The 18,880-nt window shown below is 35.1% G+C and overlaps 2 protein-coding genes across 4 annotated transcripts; one reads left to right on the top strand and one right to left on the bottom strand.

Annotated features, from left to right (window-relative positions):
• The first annotated feature begins 881 nt into the window (after nucleotides 1-881).
• On the top strand, nucleotides 882-4,181 carry LOC110775316 (VAN3-binding protein). 3 transcript variants are annotated; one of them, XM_021979935.2, is made up of 9 exons: nucleotides 882-1,230; nucleotides 1,407-1,672; nucleotides 1,765-1,830; nucleotides 2,497-2,565; nucleotides 2,741-3,098; nucleotides 3,290-3,451; nucleotides 3,541-3,590; nucleotides 3,737-3,794; nucleotides 3,889-4,181. In XM_021979935.2, the coding sequence occupies exons 1-9, from the start codon at nucleotides 1,224-1,226 to the stop codon at nucleotides 4,080-4,082; spliced, it is 1,230 nt and encodes a 409-aa protein (XP_021835627.2). In that variant the 5' UTR covers nucleotides 882-1,223; the 3' UTR covers nucleotides 4,083-4,181. The 3 variants fall into 3 exon arrangements, with proteins under 3 accessions (XP_021835627.2, XP_021835633.2, XP_021835620.2); XM_021979941.2 differs by having other exon boundaries at nucleotides 1,067-1,330; XM_021979928.2 differs by lacking the exon at nucleotides 882-1,230 and having other exon boundaries at nucleotides 1,245-1,672.
• On the bottom strand, nucleotides 4,115-12,327 carry LOC110775336 (probable lactoylglutathione lyase, chloroplastic). Its single transcript, XM_021979950.2, has 9 exons — nucleotides 12,056-12,327; nucleotides 8,236-8,440; nucleotides 8,030-8,154; nucleotides 7,806-7,870; nucleotides 6,800-7,012; nucleotides 6,640-6,687; nucleotides 5,836-5,943; nucleotides 5,582-5,722; nucleotides 4,115-4,365 (listed from the first exon to the last, which is right to left on the bottom strand). The coding sequence occupies exons 1-9, from the start codon at nucleotides 12,213-12,215 to the stop codon at nucleotides 4,324-4,326; spliced, it is 1,107 nt and encodes a 368-aa protein (XP_021835642.1). The 5' UTR covers nucleotides 12,216-12,327; the 3' UTR covers nucleotides 4,115-4,323.
• Between the last annotated feature and the right edge of the window lie 6,553 nt (nucleotides 12,328-18,880).

Here is an 18,880-nt window from a genome sequence, read left to right as displayed (position 1 = left end):
ATTGACCACTAAAATAGTTCACTCTTACTTTAATAAATCGACAGGGAGAGGATACAAATACTACGTAACAAGAAAGGGTATGTTTGTTAAGTCTATCTACCCACACGTATCATTAATTATGAGTAATTAGATTTAGGACAACATGACAAGTAGTTCAATGTGAAAAATATTACTCATTTGAAATCATTCTTTTGCACTTGGTAAGTTGGTAGTTTGTACGGGAAATTGTGAATGGTTAAGACAATGGAGGAAGTCCAAATACATGCCTGACATGTATTTGCAAAAACATGCCAACCCCAAATAAAAAGATAAATGTAAATGTTAAATATTTTTGGGGGGAAATGTATAACGGAATTGTAAATTTGTAAAACGGGGTGGTGATTTGGCATTGCTGAGTTGGTATTGGTATTACAAAAATGGTATTGGTATTACAAAAATGGTACTAAACTTTTTTTAAATGGTACTCGTTTTGTACTAAATTTTATAAAGTGGTATTAATATCACAAAAATGGTGCTAAATATTTTAAAATGGTATTCATAGGATCCAAGTTGGCAAACGGGGTTGACTATTCAACAATTTCAAAATAGCTGGGAAATTACAAACAAGCCCATGGCATGTATTTCATAATACATGCATGGCTGCGATTTTGATGCCCTCTAAGACAATGTGACAACTAATTCTAAGTTGTTTAAAATCACTGAGTACTTTCTGTGCACTTTGTACTGTAAAAGGCCCAAACAAGTCTTAAAAATCCAAGGAACCACCTATGCAGGCGTGTGCACAAACCAGGTCAAATGAGCGAGACAAAAGAAAACCAGAAACCAAAAACAAGAAAAGCATATATTTAAGTCATCAAACTAAACATAGAACTTTGTACATACCATTTAGCACTTGAAGAAAGGGCCCCAAAATTCTTACTTTAATCAGCGATAATGGCAGCAAACAAGGCCCCTAAGTCATCAAGTATCTCGCCGCTCAAGACTTGTAAACACAGACCCTTTCACTAGTGAAAAGCACGCTCAAAAGAGGACTCTTTTATCACTGAAAATAGTCTCTGAACAAAGTTGATCAATCTTTAATTCTGTCTTTTCAACTTGATTTAGAATATTGTACACTTCTTTCATTCCTTCACTTTCACTATTGGTCCAATCAATCAGATTATATAAAATCAAACTTCCCTGTATCACTCTTCATCCTGCTAGAGTTACACATTCCACCTACCATGAAAGGTACGGAGTAACAACGATATCTAACTCAGGGTTCGAGGAATGGAGCACTAGTCAATGCTTCCTTCTCCTCCCTCGGGAAAGAGGGGTGTATCAATATTTTGTAATACTATGATTGAAAGAAAATTTCATGCTTCTGAAATCCGAATGTATATTTACCTCTTCTTCTGTTGATGCAGAGATAAGTATGGATGGTTTGAAAAGCGCGGCAAATAAGTTGACAAACATAGATGAAAATAGTCCTGCGAAATGGCTTCCAACATCTGTTCCTCCACCAGAAACTCCAACTGAGTCCATGGAGTTCTTAGCAAGATCATGGAGTGTTTCAGCAACAGAGCTCTCCAAGGCCCTCACCATGCCCAAAAAGCCTGAGAAGACAGCATTTGAGTTTCTTAGTGATGAACTCAATCTGAATGTCACTGATAGCTTGCTGTCAAATGATTATGTAACTAATCATCTTATACAACTTCAGTATGTAAGGCATTTTATATAGCTCCAGTTAATTGTTTTTTTATGAATCTTGTTTTCATTTTGCAGGAAGTGGAACGACCGAGATGTGGAGATAGTCCTCCAATTTCTCCTAGAGGGAGTGATGACACTAAGGTATGTACTTTTCAGTCCCATGCCTCTCATTATGTTACTCCTTCAAAGTTATCATGACCAGCAAATGAACTTTCTGTTATTCTAGACAGTATAGAGAACTAGAATACAACCTATGTACTAAGCTAGTAAACTCCTTTAAGCGCCATGTAAGAGAGTCTGAAATCTGCTATAGGTGATTAACATGTTGCCTTAAACATGCAACAATGCAAATCAGCCACAAAGCGAACATAGAAAAAAAAATCAAAAGAGAGAGAAAGACGGATAGTCTCCTATTCGACCGCCTGACACTTATTTAACTATAGGACCATGTTTAATAATATGTCAGTTGAGTAGGTGGTGGGTGAGGATGTGGTGTGAGTTAGACGGTTAGACGGTTACACCGTGTGACAGTTAGACGGTTTTTTACAAGATTTTGTAATACTCTATCTAAATTTGACTTTAATTATTTTCATTGGTCTATCATAAGTTTTGTTTGAGATGAAGAACTCTGTCGTGCCATTGAAGAACCAATGTTATATGACTTATATAGTTTAAATTTCATAATACAAATAAAATAAATCAGACCTTTTCAGCTTTCTGGTTATATGAATTAGGGAGATCTGTTAATCCTGTTTTGTTGTCACTGGGACTACTTCTGACATGGATCTAAATATCTAATTTGACTAGGAACTCTTCTTACTTCATCAAGCACTTCACCCTGATTTTCTATCGAATCAACAGCTGTTACGAAGTGGGGTAATATTCTAATTCCTTTCATTTCTGATATCAGATTAAAGTTCCTGATTCCACAAACATACAACAATATTGAAGCCTTAATCCCAAATTATGGGGTCGGCTACATGAACCAAGATAAGTTCCTATTTTCACAAACATAACAGCTGTTATTTTAAAACTTTGACATAACCTGCAGTTATGCAAAAGCATAATAAAAGGGAGAACGATGGGGAGACGGATGAAAGATCAAAGGGAGAGAAAGAAGCATGAAATTAGAACTCACAATGAACAGCTACATGCTGCAGTGTCAGTAGCAGGTGTAGCTGCTGCTGTTGCGTCTCTAACAGCCTCAAATGCAACACCGACAGAAGTATCATCTGGCCTCAAAGCCTCAACTGCCCTTGCATCTGCTGCTGCACTAGTAGCATCACACTGCATTGAGATTGCAGAGGAAATGGGGGCTGATCAACATCAAATCTTTACAGCTGTTAATTCTGCAATAAATGCAAGGACTAATGGTGATATAATGACTTTAACAGCAGGTGCAGCTACAGGTATTAGCGTATGACTGTTTTACTGCAACGTAATTTTGACGAAAACATTCTAATATGGTAAACAAAAATTAATACTCATACGCGACATTATAAACAAAAAGGAAAACATTCATATATTCCTACTTGTGATCTTCAACACTCAACAAGAAGAAAACTGAATATTTACTATAGCATCTAATCACACCATGCAGCGCTTAGAGGAGCTGCAACCTTGAAAACAAGATTACAGAAGGGACATGCAGGGGGTCTTGCTCTCAGTGAGGAGCACTCTGAAGATGGCAGAGAATCAAACTCAATGACCGCCATGAACTTTGTGATGCAGGGTGGAGAACTTCTGAAACGTACCAGAAAAGGTAATAAAGTAACAGACTGATTCAAAAATAGGCAAAATTCTGGTGAATATTAGCTGACTCTTTACAAATGTTTGACACTTTGACCTCAGGTGATTTACACTGGAAGCAAGTCTCTTTCAGCATAAATTCAACATTGGAGGTAGAAAAACTAACTAATTTTTTTTTTCTATCATTAAAGAAAAAGGAAAGACAGTATCATGCATTGTTTTCAACTACGATGAGAAATATTCTAAACTAAGCATAACAGATAAGCAAGCAGATAACTAAATCTTCTGTGTTAAGCAGATAGTGGTTAAACTAAAAAGCACGCATATTGCAGGGGCATTCACAAAAAAGAAGAAATGTAAGTAACTGATTCCCTCCTCCTTGACTAGCATGTGATAGGAGTAATGTCTTGCTCACTTTCTCCTTGTTTAACTAGCGAATTTTTTCTGCAGTTATAGTAAATGGAGTATACTCTGATATTCTAGCATGGCCAGCGAGAGAGCGAGAAGACAATAGCGAGCAGAAGGCTTACTTTGGGATACAAACAGTTGACAGAGTTGTAGAATTTGAATGTAAAAACAAAGGCGAAAAACAAATGTGGACTGATGGGATCCAAAACCTGCTGAATTGCCGCATTAATATGTAATCACGAACTACTGTAAGAGTTGAGCTGCAGGATGGCTGGTGTAAAATCTGAGATTTCTTTCACTAGTGCAAAATGAGAATAAAGTTCCTGATTAAATCTCATGTCATCTATTAAGAAACTTAAATTTACAACATACGGCAATGTTTGACATGATGTGGTATAGATCCATATAGATAATCTCCAAACATCAGAATCTGGTACACGTCCATCATCTTACAGAAGAATGGAAAAGTGGCAGCCCTCATTCGAGTTCCTTAAGAAAATCAATGTTATCAACAAATGCCTGTAACAATAAACATAAGACATCATTTAATTGGTCAAGTTCAAACAAAATAACAGAACAGGCACCAAAAATTATGAGTAGAAAATGGAAGTTAGATCCAGATTTTGTGAAATGAAGTTACAAATGCCATCAAAATACATATCATATTGATAATACTTCTTCTGTCCTGCTTTAATGTGGTATACTTTCTGTATTGGCATAAAGCAGACAAAAGAGGACGTACAAAAAGAAGATACTGTTAATCACTTCCATCATTGCCCATTTTAAATAATAGATTTTTGAAGCTAGTAAACACTCCTTTGATGAGTAGAAGAACCTTAGAATATTTTATGTATTTTTTTAAAAAACAGTCTGCCAAATTGAGTTTGTCATATACTCCGTAAAATGTAATGGATGAAATACACTTTTTGTGTCAGAAAAACTACTTCATTTCCTTAAGGCTCAACGTTGGGCTAAAATTCGGGATAGGGGAGACAAGAACTGAAAAGAGGAGAAAAATACAACCAAAAAAAAAAAATCAAAGCAATGAAACACTTAATCTAAACTTTAAGCAGCTTTTGGAAAGCTTAACTATTGAGGGGATGAACCTCCGGGAACGCATTAGGGTGATGCTAATGCTTATGTTTTGCTACTCTCTCAATTTAGTATGAAGGGGAAACGGAAAAAAATCACACAGTTTTGTTCCCCCAAGGGGTTTACATGCACAAAGGCCGCATGCATATATAGATATGACCCAAGTTCACCCAACAAAAAAAACTTTTGTTTTTATAGGACCCATCAAAACTAAATCTTCATAGGAGTATTAAAAAAACTAAAGAAAAATAAAATAATTCCAAAGTGACATGACTAGAAACCTAGTTGGTTAGAGTTTGCGCCTAAAGTTTCCAACTTTCTACAATTACTACAAAGCTTAAACTCTAAAATGGCAGCATGATGGCCCATCAACTCCTTTAGCTGATAGCTACAGCTTGAAGATCTTTGGGTTGAAAAACTATCCTAATGCTTAGGAGAGGATTTTCCAGTGTTGCTTCAATCACATTGCAAAGATCAAAAACTTAAAAGTTTCATAACAAGTTAACAGCATACAACACTCTCCATGAAGTTGCCACCAAGAAGAAAAATCATGGAATTTTCAGGTGCAAATAGAAAGAAACATCAGTCATTTGTTCTCAACTAAGTACCAAGCTGTTTCATGATTCGAGAAATCAGATCATACCGTCCTCCAACCATCAGGATCCAAACATGCAGTTATCTTGGTATTTAATCCAGGCAATGGACCAGGATCAACTACAATTTTCCCTCCATTAAGTTGAACTGCTTTAGCTGTTTTATATACATCGTCTGTTCCAATAGCAATCTGACAATAAAAATAGATGATTCATGCATATGAAAGTTACAGCCAAGCTAGCTAACTAGCTAGAGTAGAGGCAAATATCAACCGTCAACACATAAGTTCATATGGAAGTTTACCTGTGCATAACCATTTCCTTTGTCGTACTCTTTGACTCCATAATTGTATGTCAACTCCAACACAACATTCTTATCCTCCGGGCCATATCCCATTAATGCTGTTGTATACTGAGACACAGCATTTTCCAGTCAGCCAAGATATTAACAGACAGACAAAGCCGATCAATAGTTTCAAAAAATAATACACTGATAACATATGAGGAACAGTGAAAACCTGATAGCTAAACTAAAGGCCTAAAGCACAAAAAGAAACTATTTCGCATTTGATGGATCCTAAGAAGTATAAACTTCCTCCCTCAAAATCAGATTTAATCAGAATCGATTGGGTTCCAGGCTATTGACAATAAGCCAAAAGTTAGCTTCCCAAAGTAGTAAAGCCGTTTCCCCGATGCTTCTAAAGAGGATCTTGCCCTGGGTGGGAAGAGGAAGTCATATTACACAGCCTTACCCCTGCAATAGCAGAGAGTATGTACCTACTTGACACCTGGACACCTGTAAGCATCCACAAGGGCGTTGGGAAAGTATATGTGCTGGCTGCAAGTTTGAGCAAAGATGTCAAGGGTCATCCATTACACAGGCACTGATGTTTTTTACTGGCTCACTTCTTTGCACAAGAGACCAAAACTCTAAAGAAACAAAAGGCAGTAATAAAGATCCTACTAACTCTCCATCAGGTAATATTTGCCAATAAAGCAAGTCAATGACAAATACTAAACCAACCCTACCAATCCACCATACAGTGGCAAAAAGAAAACTTTCCCCATCTGATATCAACTTATAAAATCTAGGCATCACCATTGTTACCTTATACTCAGGAAAATCCATCTTGCGGAGTAGCTCCATGCCATGAGCCTTCAATTTCAAAGACAGTCACACAACAGCTGAACAATCAGTGATCTGGCAGGAAAAACACCAGGCTGAAAAAAGAAATCATGCAATTCATGCTACATAGAGTCTAAGTTACCTTTTTATAAAAACTAGTGGCACGATCAAGATCTCCAACTCTAAGCATTATCTTGCAAAGGGGCTCCAATGTTGGTGCCTTTTCCAACAGCTGAAACTTATAACCATCTGGATCTTCTATAAAAGCAATAACAGAACTTTCACCATTGACTGGACCAGGTTCTCGTGTCACCTTTCCACCCTTTGCCTTTACAAGGCTCACTGTTTTAGCAACCTACAGCAGAGAAGTATCCTTAATAACTGGCCATATTCTCATACCCTGGTAGTACATTCAACCAAAGACTAATTTCTAAAGAACTCAAGACCTTCAACAAAGAAAAGAGTCCAAAATGAGAAGGAAATGAGAAATGAGAAATGTGAAAAAAAGCAAAAAAGGCTGCAGTGATGCTAGAAGCTTGCAAAAGATCAATAACTACTTTTCTCAATCAACTTGAATAAAAGATGTTCATTATAAGGCAGGTTATTCATATCTGATGCAATAGGAAAACATACAAGCCAAGAAGGCTCGTGATAGGAAAATACCCATATTTAAGTCAACATATTCTATTTTGGGATGTTCCACATTTGAGTTAACATCTACTTTTGTAAGTTTTATATCTCCACATTTCTCTTAAATTAGGATCCACTCACTGGCCCACTTTTTTTATTTGCTTTTCACTCTCCTTAATCAGTTAATCTCAATGCAAAACATAAATATTAACGTAAATAAGAAATGGAGGCAGAATACAAAAAATATCAACCCAGTAATTAAGCAAAAAGATATTTGGGGGGGGGGGGGTGTTGTGAGCTCTCAAGCAAACAAATTGACTTCCATGAAGATTTTGAGGTATAAATTCTGAACAGATATAAACAAGATTCAACTTGTCTAAGATTATTCTTCATGAGGGTGATATATAATGTATTGTAGTTTCTAGTTTCTACTCATCTTAGCGTAGAAGAAACTCCAGAGTACATAGTAATCAATATCATTTATTGCAGGAAATTCTAAGAAATTCAAGGAAACTCACATCCTCAACCGCAACACCAAAGTGACCAAAACCAGTCCCAATATCATATTTGTCAACTCCATAGTCTGCAACCATTGTTTTAATTGCAACACCTTGTCATTTAAGATGCACTTCGCACAGCACAAAAAGGAGCAAGTATACGGTAGCAAAGGGAAGTCAACAAAATGATAGGTCTATATGTTCATGGTTTTGCAAACAGATGGATTTAAAGCCAGACAGCTTACTGTATGAAAGTTCAACCGTAAAATGCGACTCTTCGGGTCCAAAACCAAGAAAGGCATTTGAATATCTCTCCTCTGGGAGGTCTCTTTTCCGCAATACCTTCATGCCAAGGCACTCCGTATAGAATCTACAGTTTTCTCACAATAATTAGTCATCTGCTTCATAATAAGCAATCCAAAATTTGCAGATGTTAAAATTGGAAATGTACTTTATAGTCTTATCTAAATCCCCGACGCTATAAACAGCATGAAGCAATCTTCTCTTGTCATTTTTAGCCCACTGTACAGCACTTTCCTCCGTGACAGAAGGCCTTGCTTGAGCTATATTGCCAACTGTACCAGCCTCCAGTGTATTCCTGTCTGGGCTTGGCTGTGTAGATTCCTTTAAACCAACTAAATGCGGCTGCGAGACAGCTGTAGAGCATGAAATACGTATTAGTGCAAAGTTGATAATATTGAAATTAACTTCATGAGATCAACATTCATTTCTCCCTATTCTTCATAAGATTCCCTCCAAGGCTCCAACACAAGAACATATACCAAAAGAATACTAAAACATAACACGTTCTAAACTCCTGGCAACACCGCATTCTCCCGTTGAAACCAAAGTACAGTCGTCCACCTAAGCCTTTCTCTTACGCAGTTCTACGTCATTGATAATGGATATAAGCTTGCTTCAGCAGTTCGTGTTACCCTTGGGTTTCATCACACCTAAATTCCCAAACTCCTCATTAAGATTCAACATTTATTTCAATCTTATTTGATTGTAGGCTTTTAACTCTTCTTTCACCTGTTCCCATGTATCTTTACAAGATTCGCAAGCCATCATTGTTGAAAAAACTCCTTCCAACAGCGTCAAAAGTATGCAATAGAGCGCCTTAAGTTTCCTTCATTCTGCTAAGTTTGTTTAAGTATTTAATACTTCTGATTCCGCATCTACCACAGAACAACCCTCAGGTCATAAGGATGGTCACAGTACCATTCCCTCTCCTCCTCATGTAATGAAATCCACCAGGCCGCATACTACACCTTGATGGGTCAAAGATTATGTGTTTCCCCAAAAATACATAGCCAATTTGGCATTCACCACAATTCACAAAAACTTTCATTCTTTCCTTGCTTCTCTTATGAAAACCTCCGAACCAAGTTCATTCAAACAAGTTGTTCGCAACTAAAATGGGTTAAGGCCATGAACACCGAACTTAATGCTTTGGAACTCAATAACGCTTGGAGATTGTGATTCTTCCTACTGGAAAACATGCCATAGCCTGTAAATCGTTTTATAGAGTGAAATACGAACGAGGTGGGGCTATAGACAGATTCAAGTCAAGACTTGTCATCCTATGATGCAAACAAGAGTATGGCCTCGATTATGGTAGGTCTTTGAACCGGTTGCCAAGATGACAACTGTAAGGACATTGATGTTGTGGGCCTTGTGGCAGCCATGGACAACTTGTACACGGTTCAGATGGATGTCACTAATGCATTCTTACATGGTGACATTGAGGAGACGGTGTATATGAAAACCCCTCAAGGTTATACAGGTCTTCAAATATTGGCTTATTTCAAGAATAAAAGAGCAAGCTTATCCCTAATTCTAGATTCCAGAATTCAAGTCATCACTGATCCGACTTTGATCCCGTCCCCACCCTCTGGTGTAGTATGCAAACTCACCAAATCCCTCTATGGCCTTAAACAGACACCTCGACAATGGTTTCACAAGCTCTCCTACACCTTACTTGCTCTCAAGTCTGGACTTCAAGCAATCCAAGGGTGATTACAGCTTATTCACCAAGCATAGTATAGCCAACATCACTCAAGTAGTCTTTTAACTAGAAACTCCCGAGTACCCAACTCTAGCCGACTTATTTGGAAAAAGGAAGAAAATCTCTTTGATCTCTTGTTCCGGAGAAATAAGTGGCTCACGTATGCCTCATTTATGTGGATGATCTTCTCATCTCTGGCAACTGCATTACAGAAATTGACCTCTTGAAACACATTCTCAGGGTTACATTCCACAAGAAGGACCTTGGACCACTGAGTTATTTCCTCGGCCTGGAAATTGATAGAACCTCCTCCGGCTTCTTTGTGTCTCAGAAGAAGTATGCTCTAGAGTTACTCCAGGAACATGGTATGCTTGATGCCAAACCTCTGAAACGTCCGCTGAATAGCCGTCTATCAAAGGTTGCTGGGAAAGTTGATTTATCTAACAGTTACCATACCTGGTCTCGCTTTCAGTGTCCAGTTGCTCAGTCAGTTTATGCATATCCCCACCACTGTTCATCTTCAGACTGCTAAAAGCCTTCTGAGATATCTACCTGGCACCTATTCTCAGGGAATTCTTCTCGCTTCCTCATCTGCTACACAATTGACAGCATATTGTGATAATGACTGCACCTCATGTCCTATCTCTAGAAAGTCCAAAACTGGATATTGTGTTTTGTTGGGGGACTCTCTGGTGTCTTAGAAGGCAAAAAAGAAGCCAGTTGTTGCAAGATCATCAGCCGAGGCTGAATACAAACCACGGCTCTCACAACCTGTGAAGTTACTCGACTTACTGCTCCATTGAAAGACTTGGGTCTCTCTTGTCTTCCTCCAACTCCCTCATATGTGATAAACTGATAACCAAGCAGCTCTCTCTATCATTGTGAATCATGTTCTTCATGAAAGGGCGAAGCACATCATTGCTACTTCATTCAAGACAAGATCCAAGATGTCAGAAACACCACTGAACATGTCTCCTCCAAGGATCAATTAGCAGACATCTTCACCAAGATACTGCCAGTGCATTAACACCAAATTCTTCTCTCGAAGCTTGAAGTTTCACCTTTAGCTCACTCTCACCTTGAGGGGGAGTATTAAGGGCATTATAGTATTTTCTGATTAGTTAGTTATGCTGAGAACATTTTATGCTTTTTAGCTGGTTGTATCAAATACTCATGCTTGAGAAATACAACTCACACCATCTCTCTTTTTCTCCCTTTAAGCCTGAAATTCTTCTGCATTCATCTCATAGTATTAAGAGTAGTTCACTCTACAGGATCAGAAACGCTCCCAACAACCTCCCACAAATTCAAGACTTGTAGATAAGGTTTCATTTTGGTGGCCCATAAGTGACAATTTTCTCCATACAAAACACGAATAGAATGAGATTGCTTGTTGTATGCCATTGACAACAAATTAACACTCACAAGCTTATTACAAGCTTTTAATACTAGAAGTTTGATACCACATTTGTCAATAAAGAAAAGAAAAGAGTAAAAAGGACTTTCAAACAATGCTAGATATTCATTTATACACGACATCTGTAAACCCAAGAGATTAACATACTCTGTAGTATGGTGAATGATTGCTGATATTTATATCTAACTATAGAAGGAAAAGGCTATTTATATTGTCGAACAAAGAAGTAACTAACAACATCAAATAAGCCACTAACTAGCAATGAGCACACCAATTGACCAAGCGCTTATACTCTTTTTAACATACGAGCTTCGAATCAACCATTCTAACAATCTCTTATTCTCATGCCAAACTTCGTGTCCAAAGGAAAAGCGCGATTATAACCTTTCTTATCAACACTTGCCAACTTTGACAATCATTTTCTTTCACATTGCACCAATAATAATAACATCATGAAGATTACATTTAACAGAACTACTAAATTTTTCGATAAGCTTAGCAATGATCTTTACACATTTTAGTTCTTTAATGCATAATTGGACAAAAAAATATTGCGAAAATTTGCAAAAATTGACATAATATCAAATTGTGTCATTATTATTTCAAAGTATCATATCCACATTATCATCAATTAGGCCCTTCGTTTACTATAAAAATCTTTCCAACCTGAAAATTATAATTGAATTCTTACTATCTATTTTGATGTCCACTTCAATTGTTGAGTAAAACGAGAATTCATATCTACTAATAACAAATCCAAAACAAAATCATAAAATTCAAGCATGTTGATATTTATTTTCGGCGGATAAGAAATTGCAGAACGAGAAGGAAGTAGTGGTTTTTTACCAGCTCCGAAGTGGAGGAGAGAGAGACGGCGAGAGAGATTGAAGGAGGAGAGAGAAAATGTGACGCGGGAATGAGAAGCGAGAATCCTCCTACTGGCGGAAATTGAAGAGCAAGATGGATGAAATGGAGGCGCGAGTGAGAGTGGCGAAGACGACGCCATTGTTGCAGTTGTAGTGTTACTTTTTATCTCCTCTGCAACAAATTGTTGAGCGCTTTAATCTCTCCTCTACTACAAGTATTTCTCTGGTTTGTCGTTTATTGTGTGTTTTGAGTAGTGAGAACTGAGAACTGAGAAGATAACGGTTTCGTTCTTTCTTTGCACTGGGCCTGGCCCTCAAGGATAGTATACTAAGTGGTCGAGTGGGTTACTCTACATTCAATAGTAGGCCCATATAGCAAGATGGTTGTGCGGTCACCGGTCTGGACCGGATACTTCCGTGTTTTGACCGGAAATTCGGAATCGCATATTTTCAAAGACCGAGGACCGGACCAGAATTTAGTCTGGTCCGATTTTGGACCGTGCACACCCCTGCTTGTACCAATGATATCTTGGCCTTGTACCAAAGATTGAGTGATAGACTGCCAGTGTATTACATGTCACAGTTCAAATCTCTCATTTATAATTTGTATCGCCCTTATTACTTGTTACTCAAAAAAAAAGTGCTAGAAAGAAGATCCGATCAAATCTGAAGTGACTTGGGCACTGGTCTACATAGATGTCAATTAAGATCAAATTTTGATTTGACTCGACCCCCAACCCAAAAAAATATCTATGACCAGCCATTTGACTTTACAACTCTATTTTCTAGGGTTGGGATCGCAAGTTTGAGTTATCACCTAGGTTAAGAAACAATTTAGATTGTTCTTTATCATCTTATTTTCACTTGTTTCATTTTTAGTGAGATAAAATAAGTTCATAGGCAATAAATTAAGATAAGTTCAAATCAGGGTCAATAAAATAAGTCTTTTTATAACTTTCAATAAGGGTCAAGAACACTTTGTATGAGACAATATAAGACAAGGGATAATAAATTCATATAGGACAAAATAATGGTTAATAAGATAAGCTAGTGAAATTTAGGTGAAGAGAACACTACGTACTTTAAGAGGTGATTGATCTAGGTTGAGTTCGACGCGATATACAATCTTGATTTTTTTTTCTTTATAAGGAAAATTAAATCAATAAGGAGTCATATGACATACACATTGCATCAAAAAAATGTTTCATTCATCAAAACTACGCTTGTTGAATAGATCTTGCAATGTTGAACATCTCCCGTATTACCGTATATAACGCTGGAACATGCAGCATTTTCAAAGAGAGGGTCTAACGATTTGTTGTAACCTTGAGGATGATTTCCATTTGATTCATCTGAATGTATTCGAAAAATTGATATTTGTTGTGTTCTGCATAAATTTTTACAAACAAACCAATGCTACATAAATCCATTACGAGTGAACCACAAACCAAACATAGTAAAACTAACTCCACCATAGGGAGACTAACTAACAAAGACAAACTCCGCTCATATGGTGAAAATTTATTAAATTTAAGAGACAATACCTGAATTAAATGAAAACAAAGGATAGAAAATAGTCTAATTTTTGAACAAATCGGACTATTTCCGGCTTACAACGGCTAAGAAAATAACCCATAGAAAAAGAGAGATACACGATCTAGTTTAGATTTACATGTATATGACAATTATTAATCTTACTAGACTTTAGCCCGTGCGATGCACGGTTTCTATTAAATTGTTACGTTAAAATAAAACTCCCACATATATCAACTGCTATATTTTATATATTAGATTAAATTGATTTTTTTTATTTTGGATTGAATTTCATTTTAGATTTATTTTTTAATTATTATAGTGTTTGATTTTGGATGAAATTGTATATAAGAAATATTAATAATTATTTAATAAAAATATTTAATTGGCACCTAATTATTTATCTACGTGGAATTCGACTTTTTAATTCAAAAATAATTTTGAAGTCTTATTTTCATTGGCTGAAACCATTAGATTTCCTACGTGGCGCTCTAATATTGGATTAATGTTTGATTTTGGATTGAATTTTTATTTTAGATTAGTGTTTGATTTTGGATGAATTTTATTTTAGATTTATTTTTCAATTATTAGAGCGTTTGATTTTGGATGGAATTGTATATATTAGTAATTAATTAATTAATTTAAATATTTACATGGCACCTAATTAATTATCTATGTGGCACTCCATTTTTTTAATTCAAAAATAAATTAGAAATCTTATTTTTCATTGGCCGAAACCATTAGTAATCCTAGGTGGCGCTCTAATAGTTCAGCAAATATGCCTCCTTTATATATGTATATTAGATTAGTTTTTGATTTTGCATTGAATTTCATTTTAGATTTTTTTTTAAAATTATGAGAGTGTTTGTTTTTGGATGAAATTGTATATGCGTGACATTAATAATTAATTATAAAAATATCTATGTGGCACTTAATTCTTTATCTATGTGGCACTCGAATTTGTTAATTCAAAATTAATTTTGAAATTTTATTTTTCATTGGCCGAAACCATTAGATTTCCTACGTGGCGCTCTAATACTGGATTGATGTTTGATTTTAAATTGAAATTTATTTATTTAATTTTAGATTAATGTTTCATTTTAGAAGAATTTTATTTTAGATTTATTTTTTAATTATGAGAGTTTTTGATTTTAGATGGAGTTGTATATAGTATTAGTAAGTAATTAATTAAAATATCTATGTTGCACCAATTAATTATCTACATAGAAATCAATTTTTTTAATTCAAAAATAAATTAGAAATCTTATTTTTCATTGGCCGAAACCATTAGTAATTCTACGTGGCGCTCTAATAATTCAGCAAAAATGCCTATTGGATTAATGTTTGATTTTAAATTGAATTTTATTTATTTTATTTTAGATTAGTGTTTGATTTTGGATGAATTTTATTTTTTGATTTATTTTATAATTATTATAGTGTTTGATTTTAGATGGAGTAGTATATATTAGTAATTAATTAATTAAAATGTCTACGTGGCACCTAATTAATTATCTACGTGGCACTTGATTTTTTTATTCAAGAATAAATTAGAAATCTTATTTTTTTCATTGGTCGAAACCATTAGTAATCCTATGTGGCGCTCTAATAATTCAGCAAATATGCCTCCTTTATATATATATATATATATATATATATATATATATATATATATATATATATATATATATATATATATATATATATATATATATATATATATATATATATATATATATATATATATATATATATTAGATTAGATTAATTTTTGGTTTTGCATTGAATTTTATTTTAGATTTATTTATTTATTATGAGAGTGTTTGTTTTTGGATAAAATTGTATATGTGTAATGTTAATAATTAATTAATAAAAAATATCTATGTGACACTTAATCATTTCTTTACGTGGCACTCGACTTTTTTAATTCAAAATTAAATTTGAAATCTTATTTTTCATTGACCGAAACCATTAGATTTTTCTACGTGGCGCTCTAATATTGGATTAATGTTTCATTTTAAATTGAATTTTATTTATTTTATTTTAGATTATTGTTTGATTTTGGATGAATTTTATTTTAGATTTATTTTTTAATTATTAGAGTGTTTGATTTTAGATAGAGTTGTATGTATTAGTAATTAATTAATTAATTAAAATATCTACGTGGTAATCAATTATTTTTTAATTATTAGAGTGTTTGATTTTCGATGGAGTTTCATATTAATAATTAATTAATTAAAATATCTATGTGGCACCTAATTAATTATCTATGTGGCACTTGATTTTTTTAATTCAAAAAGAAATTAGAAATCTTATTTTTCATTGGCCGAAACCATTAGTAATCCTAGGTGGCGCTCTAATCTTTCAGCAAATATGCCTCCTTTATATATGTATATTAGATTAGATTAGTGTTAGGTGAGTAATTTGAAAGTTTTGGAAATACATAATTTTAAACATTCTTAAAGAGTTTATAAACCTTAATCTAAACTTTTCTGTATTCATTCCACGTGATGAGATAATTCATCATTGTACCAAACTACCAACTATGCTTGTTCTACTAACTGCTTTTCTTTAATACCAACATATTAGAAATGGACTAAACCTTGACATAGCATTACTTATGTGGGCTATGTCCTTCAAGAATAGACCAATACAATTTGACTTGTTATTGTCATGTGTGTTGAATTTCGATCAATAATTATGTCCATTCATGATTATTTATGGATTCTATTTTTTTTTTTTTTTGACATGTGCTAACTAAAAAAAAAATACTACGGAAAATTAGAAAAGCAAATTAAATCTCGTGCAGCTCCAGTTGCAAGATTGTGAGCTTGGTTCACCCGCCCCCTCTCCACCTTGAGAACGCTGCACCAGGAGAAAGTCTTCCCTAAATTCCTGATTTCATCCAAGGTCCAACTAACCTGCATATCCTGAGATTCTTCCTTGAGAAGCATTTGCACCAATTGATGAGAGTCAGTTAGAATTGTAACATTTCCCATAGCCTGGCACACCCATCTCATACCATAGAGGCATGCCAAAGCTTCGGCTTGTAAAGGCGTTTCTGTAATTCCCGAGGAAGCCCCATTCATAACTAAATCATCAGTTCTTACGCTATTCTCCCACACCCAACCCATACCTGCGTTGAGATTGCTCTTATGCCATGAACCATCCACCTGAATATTTACGGAAGATCCCTCGATACACGAGGTGGACAAAATGACTCTGAAAAACTTGGTGGAATGTGAGGGTCTTCTTATGGTGGATGAAGAAACTGCAATGAAGTACCGCTGTTGATAATAAACACTTTATGCATATCCAGACCTTCCTTGATCAAAGCGAACACATAAGTTGTTGTTGTCGTCTCATTTTTTAACACGCGGTTGTTATATATTTCCATCTTGGCGTTGAAATAACCGGATATATGACAGAAACCAATCCGCAAAGGAAATAGTTTCGTTGAATTCTGAATGGATTGCAAGACATCCATCCCTCCACACTTGTTGCGCAATCTTACAGAAACGAAAGATGTGCTGAATATTCTCCTCTCCACTCGCACAGAAATCACACTCAACCACCATCTGAAAACCTCTAGACTGCAGGTTGAATTTGGTTGCAATTCCATTATGGAGAAGTTTCCATATAAATAATTTCCATTTTGGCGGAATCTTAAGAGACCAAAGATTCTTATAGAAATCCGATGGAGCTCTATCATAGCTAATATCCTCTTGTGCTAACATTGCATAGGCCGATTTAACCGTGAACTTACATGATTTGTGATAGCCCCAGTAAAGAAAATCCTCACGATCCAGGGAAGGAAGCTCTATACTTACAATTCGACGGGCATCATCTAACTCGAAACTAGCTTTGATCCTGGGGTGATTCCAACCAGCACCAGAAGGAGATATAAAATGGCTAACCTTCCACTTCTTGGCATCTTGGAGACGAACATCAGAATTGAACACTGGAACCTTCCCTCGAACCCATCTATCATTTCCTGCCACTACTCGCTGACCATTACCCACTTTCCAGAAACAACATCTAAGAAGTAAATGGATTCTATTTTAAGAGGTACTTTCATTAAGAATATACGAAGTACTTTGTACGTACTAATATTAATTTAACCAAAATATTCCATTCAATTTATGATAATCAAATATATCAACTTCTTTAATTTAACCATGAAAATGGTAAACATGTTATTAAAGAGTTTGATTGCTTTCTCATCTTAATTACCAAATGATCGAGCTTTAATAGTGATACAAATTTAATTAATTATGAATGGGGGTCAAATACTCAAATCAGGCAATAACGTATCTTACACAGAAGACCTAATTAAGTAACATATTGCGCTAGATCAGGAACTATATAGATTTAATTATAAATGGGGAATTTCAAATCAGTGACTTATCGTACACAAGATACATTGAAAAATAGCGATTAGGCATATCCCCACTATCAAATTGTAGACTTGACGTACGTACGTAACATACTAACATGGTTGCCAGCTTTAGTTTGCAATAATGCAAGGATAAAAGATTTACACAACTTCAAAGGAAATCATCATGCGCCTTCATGCACGTTCAAACTATTTTTGGGAAGCTTGTTTTTTTTTTTTTTTTAATTGTTTGGTGCGTGAACGTTTACGCTTTTTTGTAGTTGGACTTTTTTTTTTTTAATCATATGAGACATAAAGATGGACTTGGTCCAAAATATTAAGTACCCAAATACGTACTATTGAGTATTTTCTTTTACAAAAATTAATACATCCTACTAACAATCATTGTCGAATTGATTTTTTGTAAAAAAATGTGTTTGCGAAACAGAGAAATAGATCGAGTAAAGCTAGCGCAATGTTTATAATTTAGGTCAAAGTCGTGTTCATATACTAAATATATTATCTTTTGTACATGCATCTCAACGTATAGACAAGTTGTACTCGATCATAGGCTTGTAGCAATACAAATTCTGAAGCAGGAATGCTTGAAAATATGAAAAAAAAAAATAAAAAAAAAAATAAAGAGTTGATCTTACAAAGACGTTTACCAGCCTCACTAATTATACCCATGATCATAATTCAAATCAGCTTTCATGCATGCTCAAACATCTAATTTAAGATGCATCTTGATGTAACTAACAAATTTTAGGTTACCATAGCTTTTATGATGCAATTATTGTATGCATACTTGAATAGTAAAATGGTGGGATGCAAAGCGCATGATTTTGATTTAACACAAAAACCTCCTTTGAGCTGAGTGCTCCTTTTAGTCGTTGACCT

This window comes from Spinacia oleracea, chromosome 1 (genome assembly GCF_020520425.1).
Source record: "Spinacia oleracea cultivar Varoflay chromosome 1, BTI_SOV_V1, whole genome shotgun sequence".
NCBI lineage: Eukaryota > Viridiplantae > Streptophyta > Magnoliopsida > Caryophyllales > Amaranthaceae > Spinacia > Spinacia oleracea.
This window is presented reverse-complemented; position numbering and strand designations above follow the sequence as displayed.